Genomic DNA, 19995 nt, shown 5'->3' on the forward strand with positions numbered 1-19995 from the left:
CCAGTGATTGTGTGTTTACTAGTTATGGGAAGCAGCAGTGTTACAGGAAGGAGTCCAACTCAGATTGTTCACTGCTCTTTCACTTATCAATAACTTCCACCAAGGGGTCTTGGGGTCCCCTCAGATATTATATCAAACAAGTGTCATCCTTATTTCACTTGACATAGTATCATGGGCAGCACAAGGAAGAAGCTGCAAGAGCCGGGCACAGTTCCAATAAAGAGGGGCCGACAGGCAGAGCGGTGCTCTGCAGCGCTTGTCAGAGAACTGGAGCAGGCTCCTTTGTGAGCTGGTACATCCCCTCCCGGAGTGCACAGCGGAGACATTTGATGGGCTGAGTGATTGATAAGTGCAGGAGAGGGGCAGTCATCCTTCTCTCCCTCCCTCTTCTCTTCTCTTCTCTCTCCTTCCCTCCCTCCTTCCTGCCAGAAGCGCTGCTGTGTGGCGAGCTGCTCTAGCAAGCTCGAGCTGCCTGCCCTGGGGTGGGGGTGGGGGGCACCGCCTGCGCTCCTCGCTGCTGTGCCACTGCACAGCCAGCAGGACTGGTACCCAAAGCGGTGCTGGCTCCTGAGCCTCTCAGAGTCGCCTATGCTGCGGAAGCCTCCGGGGAAGATCGAGGCAGCGCACTCTGCTCTCTCGGTAAGTTCAGAACACTCGGGAATGCCATGGCAATGCGACCCATAAGCCGGATTCCTTTGGCCTCAAAGTGGGAAGGACCATGGGGTGGGTAGGCTCTACCCACCGTGGTCAGTCCTTGTGGATCTCCCTCTCCCTCGGTACCTTCTTTTCATTGCCCCCTGACCTTCTCCGGGTGTGGTAGGGATCCAGGAGTCTCATAGCCAGGTAACCACCGCTGCTGTCAGGGATGGCCCATGCAAGAGGTTTTGCTCCATTCATTCTTAGTGCCCAAGCCCCATGGCAAGGGCAGAGTGAGTGGCCTTCGCGGCTGGGAGGTCACCCCCTGGCATCAAGACTCTAGCCACTAAGGTGTAGGAAACGTAGGGCCACTCTAGGGGCTGGTGCTTAGTCCTGTTCCTTGCAAAGGATCTCTCCTGGGTCTCTCCGGAAAAGAGATTAGCATGGGGCAGCCCGCGGGCTAGAGAAAAATGCTGCCTGGCCTGCTGGACTTCTAAGCTGGCTCTGGCCATAAGGATTGCACGGATGAAGGTGGCCTATATGTTTCAGCCTGGTCCCCTCCGTGACCTGTGGAAAAAGCTTGGGTGACCTGAGCCCAGCTCTAGCTGGTTAGTGACAAAGGGAGTGGGAGTGAGGCTGTGGAGTATGCATTTCAACTTCTCTCCCCTCAAGGAAGAGAGCAAGCATTTTGCATTTTAAAGCATTTGCCCCTTCTGCTCTTGGTTTTCCCAATTAACCTGAACCTTTTCAGCTCCTTAAAAGGTCACTCTTTTCAGTGGTTCTTAGAGATACACTGGACCAAATGAAACTTACTAAAAAGTGTTCATTGGGTTTGTGGCTCATTCACTTCTAGAAACAATCATGTTTCTGAAAGTGGCTATGGAAGCTCAGATACAGGGAGAAGATACAGTGGCAGAGTGAATTGACTCTTGCAGACAGGAAACCATGGATTGAAAATCCAGCATCTCAGGGTCCTTGGCGTGCTTCACCACAGCTAGATTACCATTAGATTTCTTTTATTGTGTAAGTGGTAAGAATTTCAAGATTCCCAAATTCCTCTTTTTCCTTCTCCTCTCCTCTCCTTGCCTCCCCTCCTCTCCCTTTTCCTTTCCTCTCTTCTCCTCTCCTGTCCCTTCTACTCCCCTTCCCTCCCATCTTCTCTCTTCCCCCTCTCTCCTCTTCCCCTCCCTCTCTCCTCTCTCTTTCTCTTTCATTTCTAGAAAAACAATCTTGGTCTCCAAAGAGTCTGGAAAGCATTATCTATGTCTTAATATTTTTTTTACTGTACTTGAAAACTAAAACTATTGGCATTAATTTTTGCAGTAAAAATGCCCCACTAAGTTTAGGTATGCAATTCTCTAATTTGTATTAAGCAGTATTGGGCTCTGAAGAACCCATTGTTATTCAGAGGCCCTCAGTTTTGTTTCTAATTTTAGTTTCTTGAACTTAACCAAGTCATTATGTCACCTGGTTGAAAAATGTCCTGATCTGTAAAATTATTCTGGTTTGTTAGATTTTGTACAGCTGTCACATTAGCTTTTACTTCAGTGAAGTATAAACCAAACTAGCAAATGTTTCTTAAATGAAAGGCTGCGTGAATAAATCATATCTCCCTAGGAACACTGTCCTTTTAATATTTAGAAATACATAGAAAAGTTTCTCTTTCTTATGAAAGGAGCCTAATTTTGCTCACAAGAAATGACTCTGCTTGCATGTAATGATGCACCTGCAATAGAATGGGAGGCTATCTACCACTACATTCTCCATTCCCAGAACTGCTAGTCTCATGGCTGCCCTACGGCTCAGGGAAGGACACTTAAGGCCCCAGAGTGAATAGATCTTGCTTAAAGCCGCCAAAGAGGAATGGCAGCACGAAGGGGAATCTTGCCCATGGTCAAAGGCTTTTCTTGAAAGGAGAAAAAGGGAAGAGAAAAAGGCAGACAGATTGGGACAGATCACAGTGCCACAGGTGGCCTTATTGCTGACATTTATAAATTGCCCCAATCTTTCTGAGGGAGAAAGGAGGGTGTAGAAGCTACATGATCTTAAGACTTTTACTTAAATAGGGAGAGAAAGAGGGTAAATGGGAGAGAAATAGAGTACAATGGTTTATTTTGCATGTGGCATTGCCTATCTTTCATTTTGGCTAAGCAATGAGATTCTGAGTAAACTTTGCAGCAGATCTGAAGAGGCAGGGACAGAAAGGTGAATTGTTTTGTGGAATAGACACATTTAATCGGTCCCCTTTGTCACTTTTTCTTCCCCCGTTTTTTTCGTGACTTCTCTCTTCTTTTCCATCAGAGGTTGCCTATAGCTCCTCCAAACAGGCATTATTCACACATGCAAATGGGTTCTCCACTTGAGATTCCTGGATCTTAGGGGTTATAATACATTAAGGAGTAAAGAGATAATGCAAGTAAAAATTCAACACCTAGCCATTTAGTAATGCTCTAGAAAGGTTATTTGATTGTAAATGTAATATCAGGACCCAGAAGACCAATGTTCTACCACCATTAGCAAATGGAAACAGTAAGATCCTAAAAGTACTGACAGGCATGGCCCTGGTATTCTGGTCTCAGCTCATGATTCCTTTTACACTTTCCTTCAGCAGGAGTCAGTTCTCTGGCCCTGCATTCTTCCCTCTTTTTAGGGGGTTGGTGGGTGGGATGGGGGTGGGGCTTCCTGTCTCTGCAGCCTAGAGGGCTCAACAACCCTTGCCTTGTCTCCCACTCCTAGCTGAGTCTCAGCCTGGCAATACTTTTCTGACACCCACTCCACTTTACTTTCCTCTAGGCAAAAAGCACACGTTTAAGCCTCATTATCTGGCTAAGTATAAACCTCAGAGGGGAGAAGCATTTTATTTTTGTTTGGTTCAGTCTACTAGTTAACGTTGAGTTGGCTTTCCAGAGTCCAAGCAAATAACTGTTTGCCTGGTTAGCACTAAGAATGTAATTCCCCAAGCACTGACACAGAGCTCTGTATGTAAAGTATTGATCCCCTAGGAGAACTCTTCTCACTCCCACACAGACACACTAGCACAGGAACACTTCCACTCTGCACCGAAAGCCTCTCAGCTAGCAGTCTGTCTAGCTGGCATCAGTCCAGTAGCAAGAAGTACCACACACATACACACATATATGTTCTGGCCGAGTCTGCATCATGTCCTGGGAATCTGGCATGAGATCAGTTTTACCGAACAAGTCACTGTCCTTATGCAATGTGTAGTTGAAAGAAATCACTCAGGCTAGTTCGGATTAGGGGTGTTTCAGTGAGGCCAGCACTAAAAGGGAGCTGGGCCGCCTGCTTGAGAAACAAACTCCTGTTCAGAAGGAGCTTCTCTTGCCACCAGCCCGGCTGGAAATAGAGTAATTCTGAAACAACTGACGCAGCTGGGATTGAGCTGTGCAAAGCCACTCACAGGGAAGGGAAGCGTCTGCCCCCCCCCCCCCAAGTGCCCTGGATATTCTGCCCACACTCCTCTCCCCCGTGACGTCACCCCTAGTCCTGTCCTGGGAGCCTGCAAAACCTCTCAAATTCAAACTGTGAGACTCACTGCTGCTGCTGCCACCGGACTGAAAGCGCGCGCCCGCCCAGCCTCCGCTGTGGCAATCCCGATACAGTCTGCAAGACCTCCCTATGAAATCACACCCCCGGTTCCCTGCAGCGCAGCTCCCTTCTGCTCCAGTCCTCCTCTTCCTCTCTGTCTGTCAGCGGGATTTTAAATTCCTGCGCACCCCCCTCCCTAATCAAATTAAATCAAGCAACAAAAAACAGAGCATCCTCCTGCAAGAGGGATCTTCTTTTACTTTGCTCTCCCTCTCTTCCCGAAGATGCTAAACTACTGGTGAACTGAAGAGGAGGGGAATCCTATCTTCTGATGTGTGAGTACCCCCAACCCAGAGCTGTCTTTGCCGTCCTATTCTGTTCCCTTAGTCAGCCCCTGACTCATAATTTTCCCACCCACTCCCATTTTTTAATGCAGTTTTTAAAAAGTAAAGCAATTTCCACTGCAAGCCCAAGACGGGCGATCCGCTTGAGATTTCTTCAAAATACCCCAGGGGAAGAGGAGATGGGCCGGATTTAGTAGGACGACTGGATTGCTAATGACTCCGTGGTTGGCTGTGACTCGCCGGGAAATCAGGTGCAAGCATGTGTGTTCCAGGACGTTTTGTGTGGGTGGGCTTGGGAAATGGGTAGGGAAAAAGAGAAGAAACTGCTTTGAAATACGCAATGATTTCTTTCTTCCTTGCTGCCTACCCCCTCACTCTACCCCTACCCCCACCCCCACCCCCGCCTCCTAGCTTTGCCATTTTAATCGGGCTTCCTTGTCTCTTTTTCCCCTGGATCCCGCTTTCTCCCTGTCCCTCACCCAAGGTTTGCCTGTAGGTACCTGAGCTAACATCGAAGGTGCCTAAAGATGCTGAGCGGCATTTGGTTCCTCAGTGTATTAACCGTGGCCGGGATCTTACAGACCGAGAGCCGCAAAACTGCCAAAGACATTTGCAAGATCCGCTGCCTGTGCGAAGAGAAGGAAAACGTACTGAACATTAACTGTGAAAACAAAGGATTTACAACTGTCAGCTTGCTCCAACCCCCTCAGTATCGCATCTATCAGTTGTTTCTCAATGGAAACCTCTTGACCAGACTGTATCCTAACGAATTTGTCAATTACTCTAATGCAGTGACTCTTCATCTAGGTAACAATGGGTTGCAGGAGATCCGACCTGGGGCATTTAGTGGTCTGAAGACCCTCAAGAGACTGCACCTCAATAACAACAAACTGGAGGTATTGAGAGAGGACACTTTTCTAGGCCTAGAGAGCCTGGAGTACCTCCAAGCTGACTACAATTACATCAGCACCATTGAGGCAGGGGCATTCAGCAAACTGAATAAACTCAAAGTACTCATCTTGAATGACAACCTTTTGCTATCTCTGCCTAGTAATGTGTTTCGGTTTGTCCTGCTAACTCACTTAGACCTGAGGGGAAACAGGTTGAAGGTAATGCCTTTTGCTGGTGTCCTTGAACATATTGGAGGAATCATGGAAATTCAGCTGGAAGAAAATCCATGGAATTGCACCTGTGACCTACTTCCTCTCAAGGCATGGCTGGACACCATTAGTGTTTTTGTGGGGGAGATTGTCTGTGAAACTCCTTTCAGGTTACATGGGAAAGATGTGACCCAACTGACCAGACAAGACCTCTGTCCCAGAAAAAGTGCAAGCGGTGATTCTAGTCAGAGGGGCAGTCATTCAGACACCCAGGTCCAAAGGCTGTCCCCTACAATGAATCCTGCTCTCAGCCCAACCAGGGCCCCAAAAGCAAGCCGGCCACCCAAAATGAGAAATCGTCCAACTCCACGACTGACTGTGTCAAAAGACCGGCAGAGTTTTGGTCCTATCATGGTGTACCAGACCAAGTCCCCTGTGGCCCTCACCTGTCCGAGCAGCTGTGTCTGTACATCTCAGAGCTCAGACAATGGTCTAAATGTTAACTGTCAAGAAAGGAAGTTCACTAACATCTCTGACCTGCAGCCCAAACCTACTAGTCCAAAGAAACTCTACCTAACCGGGAACTATCTCCAAACAGTATATAAGAATGACCTCTTAGAGTACAGTTCACTGGATTTGTTGCATTTAGGAAACAACAGAATTGCAGTCATTCAGGAAGGTGCCTTTACAAACCTGACCAGTTTACGCAGACTTTATCTAAATGGCAATTACCTTGAAGTGCTGTATCCTTCTATGTTTGATGGACTGCAGAGCTTGCAGTATCTCTATTTAGAGTATAATGTCATTAAGGAGATTAAGCCGCTGACCTTTGATGCTTTGATTAACCTTCAGCTCCTATTTCTGAATAACAATCTGCTTCGGTCCTTACCTGATAATATCTTTGGGGGCACAGCCCTCACCAGGCTGAATCTGAGAAACAATCATTTTTCACACCTGCCTGTTAAAGGGGTTCTGGACCAGCTCCCTGCTTTTATCCAGATAGATCTGCAAGAGAACCCATGGGACTGCACCTGTGACATCATGGGGCTAAAGGACTGGACCGAACATGCCAATTCTCCTGTCATCATCAATGAGGTGACTTGTGAGTCTCCCGCTAAGCATGCAGGGGAGATACTGAAATTTCTGGGAAGGGAGGCTATTTGTCCAGATAATCCTAACTTGTCAGATGGGACTATTTTATCAATGAATCACAACACAGACACACCTAGATCACTTAGTGTGTCTCCTAGTTCATACCCTGAACTACACACTGAAGTTCCACTTTCTGTCTTAATTTTAGGATTGCTTGTTGTTTTTATCCTGTCTGTCTGTTTTGGGGCGGGCTTGTTCGTCTTTGTTCTAAAACGTCGAAAGGGAGTGCCAACTGTTTCCAGGAATGCCAACAACTTAGACGTAAATTCCTTCCAGTTACAATATGGGTCTTACAACACCGAAACAAATGATAAAGCTGATGGTCATGTCTATAACTACATCCCCCCACCTGTGGGTCAGATGTGCCAAAACCCCATCTACATGCAAAAGGAAGGAGACCCAGTAGCCTATTACAGAAACCTGCAGGACTTCAGCTATGGCAACCTGGAGGAGAAAAAAGAAGAGCCTGCCACGCTTGCTTACACAATAAGTGCCACTGAGTTGCTAGAAAAGCAGGGCACACCAAGAGAGCCTGAGCTGCTGTATCAGAATATAGCTGAGCGAGTTAAGGAACTCCCCAGTGCAGGCCTAGTCCACTATAACTTTTGTACCTTACCTAAAAGGCAGTTTGCCCCTTCATATGAATCTCGACGCCAAAACCAAGACAGAATCAATAAAACCGTTTTATATGGGACTCCCAGAAAATGCTTTGTGGGGCAGTCAAAGCCAGACCACCCTTTACTGCAAGCTAAGCCGCAATCAGAACCAGACTACCTCGAAGTTCTGGAAAAACAAACTGCAATCAGTCAGCTGTGAAGGGAAATCATTTACAACCCTATAGCATCAAAGGATGCGCTTCAAACTGTTGGAAGCACTGCGTTTGCTTTTGTTGTGTTCTCCCTTCCCCAGTGCTAATGGGAGACTGAAAGCAGTTTGGAAGAGGGGTGAAGCAATGATACTGCTCTTGCAAGCTTTCCTTTAAATTATTTTTCTCTTATCTCCCACCTCCACACCTCCCCCTTCTTAGGAACCATCAGTGAACATGAATGTTTCTACACTGCATTTTTTCATAGCTATTATTTAGGTTTTGTTTCTGTTTCCTTTCTTTTCCTTTTCCCAGTGTGGGAGTGGAAAGAAATAATAGTGATTGAAGGAATCGTAGGTAAAGTTTTCAAATGAGAATATTTTGTAGAAGATCTCCAAAGATCTTTTGGAACTACAACTAGTTTTGTAAATAATGATCTATGGTATTGCCATCTTCAGTTACCAAGAATAGGCCTGGGCTTAGCTACTTTCTGTTAAAGTGCCTTTGCACTTAAGTATATTACTTAAACGTTGCTTTTAGCTTTGAAAATGAAAAGTATTTTAATGTGTTGTATTTTTAAACTCGAAATCGATGTAAGATAGATCTATATGTCAGCTATATTATGTCAACATACAGTTTGCTTGAGTTCTAGAAACCAGCCTGTCATCAAACAATTCTAGCTTAGGACTTTATAGACTTAAATGTAAAATATTTCCTTTCTTCTGGGTTTGTTACAAGTGATTTTATTTAAGTCAAGAAAGGGGATTTAACAGAGGACTAAAGGTAATAAGCCACCTCTGTCAGGATTAGCAATTCATTAATAAAATATATTTAACCCAATATCAGAGTGAATTGAACAATTAATGCCCTCCCGTAAATCATTATTTTACACTAACATGATCAGTGTTTTAGATTATTTTCCTAGTTAATAGTATATTACACAACTGGTAGTATATTTTTTCTGCATCAAATTAGATATTTTTATATATTTAAATGAAAATCTGTATTTCTAACTTTTTAATTGAAATTAATATTTTTTCTGCCCATTGCAACATTTTCTATATACACATACCAGTAGAGGCCGCCACACACCTCATTTAACCAAGACACAAGAGCCATTTAATACATTGAAGGAAGACTTCAAAGGTAAGATGAAAACTTCCCACGTAATTTCTCTGCAAATTCAAGACAGCAGAGATAAAATTGCATATGTTACATTTTATTTCTTTGAAGATCAAAAATTAGACTCAAAATTCCTTTCAATTTTCACATTTTCTGACAAAGGTAGATTTTCCTCTTGACTTTAATTGAAGTGTTAATGAGGTGCTATCAAATCTTGTCCTATTTGCATCTCCAAATTCATTAATAGTTACCTAAACTACAGCAGTAAGCGTCTTTTCCCCCCCTTTTGCCTTCTTTGGGTATGCTTTACTTGAAAATTTTTAGTTTGAACAAGCCTTTAATTTTGGTCTTAGCAGTCAATTATTTTAACTAACCAACTCTATATAACATTTATGAAGCCTTATTAGATTGTAAATAATTTTTAGATGCAAACATTATTGTAAGATTTAAACAAACAGCCTTTCTTTATAACAAAAAATAGTTTTGTTTTGTCTATTGTAAATCCTTATGCAACTGGGATGGTGATCCGCATATAAAGTAGTCCAGCTTTTCAATTCCTTATTAAAGCAAGTGATGGCGTCTGAAAGAAGCACACTGTTTCCTTTTCATAAATAGGTTACTGCACATAATAATCCTTTATTATCATGTGGAGATTGAAGTGGATCCTGATAACTTACTTTTAAAGCTTTAAAATGACAAATAGTGCATTACCACTATTAACAATTCATGCTACAGGCTTTCAATTAGAAATTACTTAAATCCAAATCATTTGGATTAATAATTAATGGTGCAAAATGGACTTTTTAAACAATGGAAGATAATTGTGTCCATATATAAAAGTAAAGGATACTATGGAAAACAAGGTTTTAACAAACTGAAATCCCTGAATATCTACAGTAACTGACTTATATGTTCACTATTTACTTAAAAGTCAATATTGCCATTTACATCCATTAACTCACAATTGAAAATGGAGGTCAAAGTGATTTACACATGTGTTAATACAGAAATTTTAAATTTCCTACAAAAGGAGCTAGAGTACTGATTTGTTGGATATGGAGATAACTCCTGGAAACCACCTCATCTTTGAGTGACATATATAATATCGGAGGCTTAAAATTTGTTTTTATTGGGTATAATGTTCAATGCCTAATACAGAGGCAGATATTTGGGGAAGTCGTGAAGGCAAATCAGCATACATCATATTAAAGATAGTTTCGAGCTTTAACTGTGACAATATGTTAATGACATGATTCTACTTCAGTGTTTGTTCTTATTTTCCTGAAAGTAAAACATCCATGTTAATAACAAAATTAGTTCATTAATCTTAATGAAATATACTTTACTTCTCATTCATTTTCATGATTTTTAAAGAGGCTTCCTGGAAGAACTCAAATCCATAATCTCTTTAGCTCATTAATTAGTATTTGCTTCAGTATTTTCATGCTTCTAGATTTTTCTTTATTTACATTGAGTTTTATAATTAAGTCTTTCAGGTATGATCTAAATGGTTTCATTTAAAAATATAATAGCACATTTTGTGTTTTAATCTCTACTATCAAATGCAAGCATAAGCCCTTCAAGTTTTATTGATTTATTGGCATTTCCACTGGTTATATTCTGATTTTCCTTACAGTATTAAACACTTCAAACCTATTTTATGTTAGGATTTTTATTTTTAACTCCTCCAGCTGGATTTTTAAAAAAATTCCTTTACTGTTTCCAGGCAGATTATAATGAGTATGAGCCTAGCAAAAATGATTCCAGACAAGGTAGTGACATTGCTACGATCTGCTTGGAATAGAAATAGATGTCTGGCCCTACAAGTGTCAAATAGCAATTACTCTAGATTTTAGTTCTTAATTAGTTGCTTTCATGACTTCTGCATATACCATCAGTGAGTAAATTGTACAAAAGTCTCGAAAATACTATTCCTCAGCCTTGACACCATTGCCAAGAGTGTTTGGTTTGGACTTAGGCCAACCTGTGTGCCTTCTTTCCTCAGGCATTTGGTGAGTAAGAAAAAGACTCTTCAATATCCTCTTTGTCCTCTGACTTATAAGGTGACTTAATTTTTCTAAATAATTCCGTATCATAAAGGGCTCAATATTTTACAGATTTTTAAAATATACATAATAAATCAGAGGGAGATTCTGCCATTTCTCAAACCCTGAAAATCCTTTTATGATATTACACATTCCAGAAGCATACTAGATTGAATGCTAGAGTGAACAACGCCTTCCAAATGGTTCTCTTACTCAATTTGTTTCTTCATTCATTCATTCATTCATTCATTCATTCATTCATTCAGGCACTCATTCAATACATCTGGAGTGTTTTCTTCCCTGATGCCTGGATCTGCTGTGTGCTGAGGAGCCACAAATATATATTAGACAGGCTCTCTAAATGCCTCACTCCAAGCTTTGACCCCTGCTCCCACTGTTACTAAATCCCTTTCTCCCCACAGATCTCCCAAAGTTGGCAAAGAGCTTAGTACACAATAAAAGAGAGTTTTACCTTAATGAAAATTACCCCCAGGTAAGTAGTGGGGACAGCAATAGAATGTAGAAGGTTTAATTTTTAAATTCTCTGGAATAAAATGTCAAATAGATAAATAATAAGTAGACTGGTTACAATGTAAGTGCTATTAACACATCTTTGCAATTATGTACTTAAAAGGAGAAAGATACCACTAAAATAAAATAAATCACAGCAGATTGAGAGAGACCCAACGTTATGGCCTGATGATAGCTATATATTTGCGCTATCTACATCTACTTTGTAAAGTTGAATACCAAAATTGTAAATATAAAAATAGCTGAAGTACTTCAATTTTATGGAATATTCATGTTTTAGAGACAATGTTTACTTTCTATCTTAGTGGCTTAAAGGGTAATCTTTCAACTCACATGCCTTTTAGCAACACAATAAGAGACTTAATTATGTAAGAGAGATTGAAGTACTTTGTGAGGGTCTACTTTGCTCCTCAAAACAGTGGTGGGAAAAGTAGTGTAAATTGAAGTTTTATAAATCAAATTGTATTTTAAGTGCATTAAGGGAGCTGCCATTTAAATAAAACTTGGGAATCCCTTTATGAGGCAGAAAATCATTTTATACTGCAAACAACCACTCTGTTTTGTATGTTTGGATTTTCAATATCAATTTTGCTTAAAACCAAGCTCACATGCATAATAAGAGTATGTTTTGTCAGTGTTGCTTGTGCTGTCTTATTTTTTTGGTTGCTAAGGGCTTATACTTGAAAGTGTTGCAGTTTAATGTGAATTGAGCTATCTACACTTTTATGATGGCACAATAGCATTCCTGAACGTCTGGACTAGCAAGACTATTTCAATTCAATTGAACACAGGACTCTTGCTCAGCAGCAACTTCCCTCCCAAAACCTTGTTTCTGTAGAGGGTAGCCTGACTCCTGTATTCATGTCTTATGAAGTGCTTAGAGATACAGGATTTATAAAAAAAATATGTTACTATGTAAACATACTGATTTGCATGTGTGTTGGAAATTTCTAGCAGTATTTTAGCTTGACAGTATATGTACAAATTCTGTTAGACTTAGTTGCAAATAATTGTCTTCATGTTATTGGAATAAATGGCAAATGAAACAATTTATTATGTAAATAGATTCTTGTGCCAAATAGTGACAATGTTTAAGAAAACAAATGACATATTTTGGACTGTCAATAGGCAAAATAAATTACTGAAAATGTGATCAAGTGATATTGTATTTTATTGGATAAACTGTTTAGTTATTTTATGCTGTAGTTAGCTTTCAGTTAATAAATAAATATTCACTAAAACACACATTTTGGATTAGTTAGAAAAGTTTTTGGAGCCTTTTTTCTTCTTTCTTTCTTTCTTTCTTTCTTTCTTTCTTTCTTTCTTTCTTTTTTTTGAGACAGGGTCCTGGTTGTACTGGAATTTGCTATATAGACCTGATTGGGCTCAAATTCAGAGATTTGTCTGCCTATTCCTCCTGTGTGCTGGAAGTAAAAGCCTGCACAATAATGCCCAGCCATAGTTTTTGGAATCTTGAGAAGAATTAATGACAAATGTGAGAGCTGTCCTCTTTGCCTTGGTATATGTTGTTCTAGTGTTGAGGAATGAACATTTTTATTCTTTAAATGATATGTTTTTCATGTTTGCTATAAAAATAAGCTTTAAAAATATTAATATTTCTCCATGAGTATTTGTTAGTATTATACTTGAAAATTAAAAGCAAACAATATAACCAAAACAATTCAGATACATGTCTTTCTAGGAACTAAGACAATATTAACTGACTTTCCAGTCCCCATGCCACACACATACACTTCTACATTGAATTTGTTTTTCACTATATGATCTGACAAATTCATATTTTACAAAGTAAAAGAATGACTGACATACAAATCGAAATGCTATTAATTGTGTTCTTTAACATGAAGCGAAGAGAAATGAGAAGAGAGATAGTAATTTGTTCCTGTGATGATGGTGATGTTTTGAAAGTAACTACCTTGCCTACTTGTGTTTGGCTAAAGAATCAAAGCATATCTTCCAATATATACTCCAGTATCAACTGTGTTTTGGGACATTTTGATCATGACAGAATATTGACAAAAACTAGTATTCTAAGGTACTGTCTAGTTCAAAAATTGACTACCAGACAGCAGTATGAATTCTTAATTCTTAATGAATTCTCTCAGAAATAAAGCCTCTTTTCCTTCCCTATTGTTATCACTTGATGATAAAAATGCTTTAGAGAATGGATAGGTGAATGGTTGATATGCTGCTTCTCATATGAGGACGGAAGAAAACGTTGACACCCAGAGAATCTACTTTCATAGTGTAGTAAAAATTGATGATTGACTGTTTTATGAACTCAAATATTAAGTTGTAACAAGTTTACAGAGTATAAGTAACACACATACACATACACACACAAACATACTACACATAACACATGGCTATAGAAGAATAGGTTAATAGGCAGCAAAAAATTATCAAACATTTACATAAAGAGAGGTTCAAGTTTTAGTGAGACTATGATTTGTCTATTGAATCCAGTAATATCATTCTAGAGCTCAAAGTAGTTTTAATGATCAGATATGGGACTGCTCTCTTGCTGGCTGTTGGAAGTGAGTGATTATGAGTTGAATAAAAATCCACTTTACAAGATCAAATGATAATGTTTCCCAGAGTTTGATTGGCTGTCATGTTTTCACAAGAGTGGAAAAAGAAGAAGAAATCAAAATCCTTTCAGAAAGTTCTGCTTTTCAAAGGTTTTTGAGGGTCTGATTAAAAGCATTAATTAACCAAATAAAAATCAATCAATATTTGGCTCAAAATTTCCTTTTGTCCTGCAAAAGAATGTTATTAAAAAAGAAGTAAATGTTCTTTGCTCCCCCACCAAAACACCTTAAAAATATACCTCAAAAATTCAATGAATATGATGCTATTTATATATTAACTATTTAATCTCAGTATGGTTACATTTGAAAGATTTAACTTGAACATTTGCAACCATTATTTTTAAATTGTATTATTTAGATTTTGTTTTTAGGACGTACAGTTCTACTGTACAAACATGAAATATGAAGATTTAAGACAAGTTAATTCTTCTCTTTACAGATTAAAGTGGGACAAAGCTGTGCCTGTCTTTGTTTTTCTTTTTTTCAGTCAGATTTCTTTAACTTCTTACCAGAAGAAACTATCAGAATCTCAAATGATTATAATACAGACACATTTTTTCCCCTCTCATCTGTGCAAGAGAATCCTTTTGGATCTCAGGCCCAGAGACAAGTATTTTCATATTTTAAAACAAGATTCTGTCTTGATTTTTCTTTTAAATGATCCTGATTTCTTCTTATGCTCTGACTGAGAAGAATCTGAGAACAGTAGGAGGCCCATTCAGTGTCTTATTCTTATACATCATAACCCTCCCACACAATAATAATATTAAACCAGTTAAAATTAGTCATTATGCAAAATGGGAATGTATTTTAATTCATTAAGATATTAAATCATTCTAAACGTTGAAACATTACATTTAATAAGAAACCATTTTCAACAAATATTATACCTGTTTTAAAATCAAAAATGTAAAATTCCCTAAAAATTCTAATGCTCCATTTATCTTTAATAAACTCTAAAGATTCTCTTTCTCACATGTTCATTGCTGCTTTTAAATATTCTAACTGGATAGATTCTTTTACAAGAAAAGTATATGCAATTGCTGATATCCCTTATGTGGTACCAGATTTTCTCTAAAATGTGATTTATGGAGTTCACACTGTGTGCTGAACACTCAAAGACATTCCGGTGCACATGTTAAGAAAATCTACAAGTCTTCCTGAAGGCCAAGCATGTACACTGGGACAAAAGGCTGGAGCTAATGGACAAGTCATAAGCTACCAAATCTGCTTTAAGGCCACCAAGATATCAGGAAACACAAGATACACATTTAAAATAAGATTTAATGCCTACCATTGGGGAATTTATAACAAAATAGGACAGGTGATTTATATATCTTTGTAAAGAATATAAGAGGTCAGGATCAAAACAGAAAAAGATCAATAAAAACACTGGACTAGTATTTTTGTTTTCTGGAGAAAGCTCTTGGAAAAGAGGGACACCAGAAAGAGTCTAAAGTTTAAAGGGCTTGGGAAATTATGAAACTTGGAGAGAAAGATGAAGACAGCAGTGACAATACATAGAAAAGTGAAGAGAATGGTAAGGCAAGCTTAATTTATCTTTTGATGCTTCTGAAAGGAAGATGAGATTTGATTTCAATTCATGGAAGGTGTATTAAAGCAAAACAAAGATTATGGTTTGATTAATATTTCCATGAAGAAGCCTGATAAAGTATTTCAGTTGCATTTCTAAAGTTAACCTTTGTAATTACTGAGGAAGATTTTTATATCTGTGGAAGGAAATCGAGGTTTATGGAGTTCTAGTGCTGATCACAGTGATCGAATGAGTGTGGGTAAAGTTCAACTAGTTCAGTAAGAGTCAGCACAAGGATGATATTAAAGACTAGGCATTGAAGAGTCAGCATACAGAAATTTAAAATTCAGCTATGTCATTCACCAGTTCTGTGTCCTTGAACAAGTCATTTAATGTCTCAGGACCCAATTTTCTTCATCCGATACAAGTGGCAATGATCACCTTTACTTTAGAGAATGCTTATATGGACTAGTAAGTTAATATTTGAAAAATTAAATATTTGTTATACAAAACTAAATGTGACAAAAGTGTCACTTGAAACAATTTCTATTTGAGTCTCAACTCCTGTTTTTTCCAATCTACTACTGGGTCTTACTGCTTTAACAGAATCAGTGAATCACCTAGAAGAAAAGAGTCAAATGAACATTGGGTAGAAAGTGTACTTACCTGGCAGGGGAGATACCATGATCACGAAGGTTGTTTTCCCAGGGCAAGGCTTATCCATTGCACTCCGGATGTGCTGACCCCTGCGATTTCCCCAAATGCGGAAAACTCGACTGCATAATTTGTGGTTGTGGGGGACTGCGTTCGCGCTCTCCCCTGTAAAAAATAAAATTAAAAAAAAAAAAAGAAAGTGTACTATGGTCCAAGAACTGTTGTGACCACTTAGAACTAAGAAAGTAAGTTTCTGCAATTATCTTCTAGAAAGAAGTTGAAGATGAGAAATCTGTTTGTATATTCAACCACTGGCAGGGCTATCTATAAACTGAGCATGCAGATTGATCATTTAGAGAGCCATATTTAGTAACACACTCATCACTTATCATCAGAAGATCTTTAGCATGAAAATATTCTGACGCCAAGGGAAAGGCATAAGGTAAATGGCTAAGGAGAAATTTGTAGCACTTTAGCTATGAGAATAGTAAAACTAAGGTCATTTGGAGAGGAATTTCAGGCTTCTCTGGTATTTACAAAGGTCAGCTGGGTCTGAGTTGGTTAAATACTGACTTTCTTAAAACGTAACTTATACAATCACTTACAAGGGCTCAAGTTTAGATGTTCACTGCACTTTGTTTAGTGTCCTGCTGCCTTGGTAGTTAGCAGCATTATGAATCATTATTTTTATAAGACAGAAGCTAGTTATTATTTTTATAACCCAAGCTAGCACTGAATTTATAGCAATCCTCTTGACCCTGCTTTCCAAATGATGGGACTATAGGGGTGTGCCACCTCTATGAATCATTTTTGAAGAAGGGATTCTGTTTAGTTTTTGTTTTTCATCTTGTACCAAGATTTCTAAGTTAGATAACCCCTGCTGGGTCCATGGCACCTGTGACTCAACTGACCTGCCACATAGTCTAACCTAAGGCACAACTATTTCTAATAGTTCCCCTATTTTATGACTACCCTGCAACCTCTTATTTATGTGCCTTAGTATGTTGTCCTCTCCTACGAGATCTTGAAGAAAATGAAATTATGAATCCTTTGGCTTAAAGTAGTTTTAATTTACATCTTATATAACCTTTTAAGGAGTTCAGAGTGTGTATACACAAGGAAAACAATGTCTCCAGTGCTAAAGTGGTGAAAGTCAGAAAGGTGGCAGATGTCTGTTCAGAGCATAGCCTGTTATTATTTCCACAGCATGTTGCTGATGCACGTAGTGAGGTGCTTTTTACAGTGTGAGAAGAGTAATTGGGTTTCTGTAAGGTAGGGAAAAATGACTTGGTATGGTTTGAGCATACTTCTTAAGGGTACACTTGTGGATTTAAAAAAATATAAAAAACCCAAACTTTCCACTACCCCTGCTCCCTAAGAATAACTTCAAGTGAAGCAAAATTTCACTCAAAAGTAAATTCCCTAAAACAAAAAGAAAAACTGAGTAATATTTTTTGTATTAATATTATGAAGAACAATAATCCTTTTAAAGAGAAGGGAGCTTAGAAAAGTTGACACAGTAATTTAGAGCAGGGGTGGAAATGATGAAATCTTGATTCACAGGATTAGGATATTTCCATTACATTCTATTGCATAATTGTAAATGAAAAAGTTTCAAAAAGCCTTTGAGAATTTCTATTAAATGGTACCTAGATAAGCTTTCATAGTTATTCATAACAAAGCTCCTTAAATAGTAAATTAGAAAGGTCATATCATGACAACTTTGTACAAGCAAAAACTCCCCTAACACCCATGCAGAGATTTCTTTTTTTATTTATTTTTATTTATTTATTTATTAAAGATTTCTGCCTCCTCCCTGCCACTGCCTCCCATTTCCCTCCCTCACCCCCAATCAAGCCCCCCTCCCTCATCAGCCCGAAGAGCAATCAGGGTTCCCTGCCTTGTGGGAAGTTCAAGGACCACCCATCTCCATCCATGCAAGATTTCGATCAAACACTTGTCAGGTGCATAGGAGGGGCTCGTTGTCAAACATTATAGCTTCTTTTGAAGCCCAAAGCATTCGGTACCTAGAGTCCCTAAACTACTTCTCAGTCCTTCATTTATATCTGACCCACTAACTAAAGGCAAAAAAGAAAAAAAATTAGTTGTACTGAGAACATTGCTTTTATTGGTGCATTTGGTCTTTTGGCACTAAAAACAAATTATTTACTGAAGGTCTATGAAAACCCTGGTGGGATCAAAAAGTCTAGACTGAATCTTTGGCTCAACACCAGAGCTTATGTTCATATTTTAAAATAAAAATACTCAGCACATAGCTTACTAACCCCTAGTCTAATAAAATCCCAATAATGGCAAGCAGTGCAAAAGTCCTAAGCTTATGGGAAAGGAGGAATCTGACACTCATTGGATTGGCTGCTTTGTTCCTTCAAACAGGAAAGGGGTGGTGAGTTAAGCAACAAATTTCTCATTTAGTTTGAAGACTGGTCAAATGGCTATAGATTCAGAAACCCTTGTGAAATAACAGTTAAATGATGATGAGTCACAATAGAGAACTTCTTCATGACTTGAAAACTTGTAGCATTATAATTTTTGTACCATGTTAATTTATTCTAGTAACTTTAAGTTTATTGAACTCTATTAGACACAATCAAACCTAGTGATTTTCAACATAAAATTCATAACCTTTAAATAATGACTTAGGCCTCAGGGTTAATCCATTTAATAGACAAATAAATAATTCTTTATACTTTTAGTTAGCCCAAGGACGGGTAGATTAAAACTTGTAAAGGGGAGGCTCAGCAGTAGAAAATAGGCTGCTCTTCTGGAAGACCCAGATACAATATTCAGCATCTACACGGTGGCTCATAATCTTTTGTAACTCCAGTTCTGGAGAATCCAACACTCTAGTCTGATTTCCATGTGCATAGACATATATGCAGGCAAGGTACCCATATTCTTAAAATTATTTTAAAATGAAAACAATTATAGTATGATTTTTAAAAATAACAAGCTCTTTTCTTCAGTGGCATAGCCACTGAAAAGTTGCCAGTTCTCCAATAATCCTGATTAAACTCAGTGAATCTTAAACACACATACAAAAATGATATAAAAATGGAAGGGGAACTTCTTGGAAAGAGGTGTTTCAGCAGAAAGGGGTGGAGGAATGAGAAGATAATTGGAGAAATTATTAAAGTTAATTGTATACACTTATGAAACTGTCAAAGAATAAGTTCATTAACTAAATTAACTTATTAAAAAGCCTTGTGTCATGTTGCCAAAGGCTATTTTCCCCCTCTAACTATTCTCCTTAAATCTGTTAACTTGAACAACATTGACCCTTTGACCAGATGAAAATTCAAAGTCCATGTTTCCAAAACTTGCTTTAAAGACCTTAGCTGTGATTTGCACAATTTAAGGGAAGCCTATAGATCAAACTTTTTTTTGGATCAAACTTTAAATGAATTTCTACAGCCTTATAAATTGCATAAATAAGTTTTATCTACAGCCAATAGTTTATATTATTTTAAATTTCTCTCAGATGGGTAATATGCCAAAGTTGTAACATACTTTGAAAGAAGTACATATCAGATGTAAATACCAATAATTGTGCTTCCAGACTACAAAAGAATCTGGCAACTTATTTTCTAACTATACTAGAAATTGTTTTTAAATTTTAACCAAAATAAAGTCAATTAAAATAAAAATACATTTCTTTTTAATTTTTGAAAGAGTCTAGAAGTCTGGATAAAAGACTTTCATTTAATTAATTTATTTATTTTTGCCTATGGTAATTACTAGCAAGAACAGAGTTTAGGATTAAAATATGGATTATAACTTTATTGTCCTCAGAAACAAAGAAAAGGCCTAATTCACTCATAGCTATTATACAGAAAGATATTTTCTCAACATTTTTGTTCATAATTTTTTCTGGAGTGTAACATTTGTCTTCCAAA

The 19995-nt window shown here is 38.4% G+C and overlaps 1 protein-coding gene, 1 non-coding gene and 1 pseudogene across 4 annotated transcripts; 2 read left to right on the top strand and 1 right to left on the bottom strand.

Annotated features, from left to right (window-relative positions):
- The first annotated feature begins 294 nt into the window (after positions 1-294).
- On the top strand, positions 295-12434 carry Slitrk2 (SLIT and NTRK like family member 2). 3 transcript variants are annotated; one of them, XM_075957470.1, is made up of 4 exons: positions 295-639; positions 4467-4517; positions 4619-4787; positions 5011-12434. In XM_075957470.1, exon 4 carries the CDS (start codon positions 5054-5056, stop codon positions 7592-7594), a length of 2541 nt encoding a protein of 846 aa, XP_075813585.1. In that variant the 5' UTR covers positions 295-639; positions 4467-4517; positions 4619-4787; positions 5011-5053; the 3' UTR covers positions 7595-12434. The 3 variants fall into 3 exon arrangements, with proteins under 3 accessions (XP_075813585.1, XP_075813583.1, XP_075813584.1); XM_075957468.1 differs by having other exon boundaries at positions 4619-4777; XM_075957469.1 differs by lacking the exon at positions 295-639 and having other exon boundaries at positions 4183-4517; positions 4619-4777.
- Positions 12435-16085: 3651 nt separating this feature from the next.
- LOC142841908 (U1 spliceosomal RNA) lies at positions 16086-16249 on the top strand. The gene has a single exon (XR_012909145.1). It is a non-coding gene; the product is annotated as a U1 spliceosomal RNA (small nuclear RNA).
- A 3325-nt stretch (positions 16250-19574) lies between these two features.
- LOC142841906 (small nucleolar RNA U13) lies at positions 19575-19671 on the bottom strand (annotated as a pseudogene).
- Positions 19672-19995: the final 324 nt, after the last annotated feature.

This window comes from Microtus pennsylvanicus, chromosome X, assembly GCF_037038515.1.
Source record: "Microtus pennsylvanicus isolate mMicPen1 chromosome X, mMicPen1.hap1, whole genome shotgun sequence".
In the NCBI taxonomy this organism is placed as follows: domain Eukaryota; kingdom Metazoa; phylum Chordata; class Mammalia; order Rodentia; family Cricetidae; genus Microtus; species Microtus pennsylvanicus.

Excerpts from the sequence above, each read along its gene's own strand:
- Slitrk2 (XM_075957470.1), top strand. The coding sequence starts at position 5,054 with ATGCTGAGCGGCATTTGGTTCCTCAGTGTATTAACCGTGGCCGGGATC.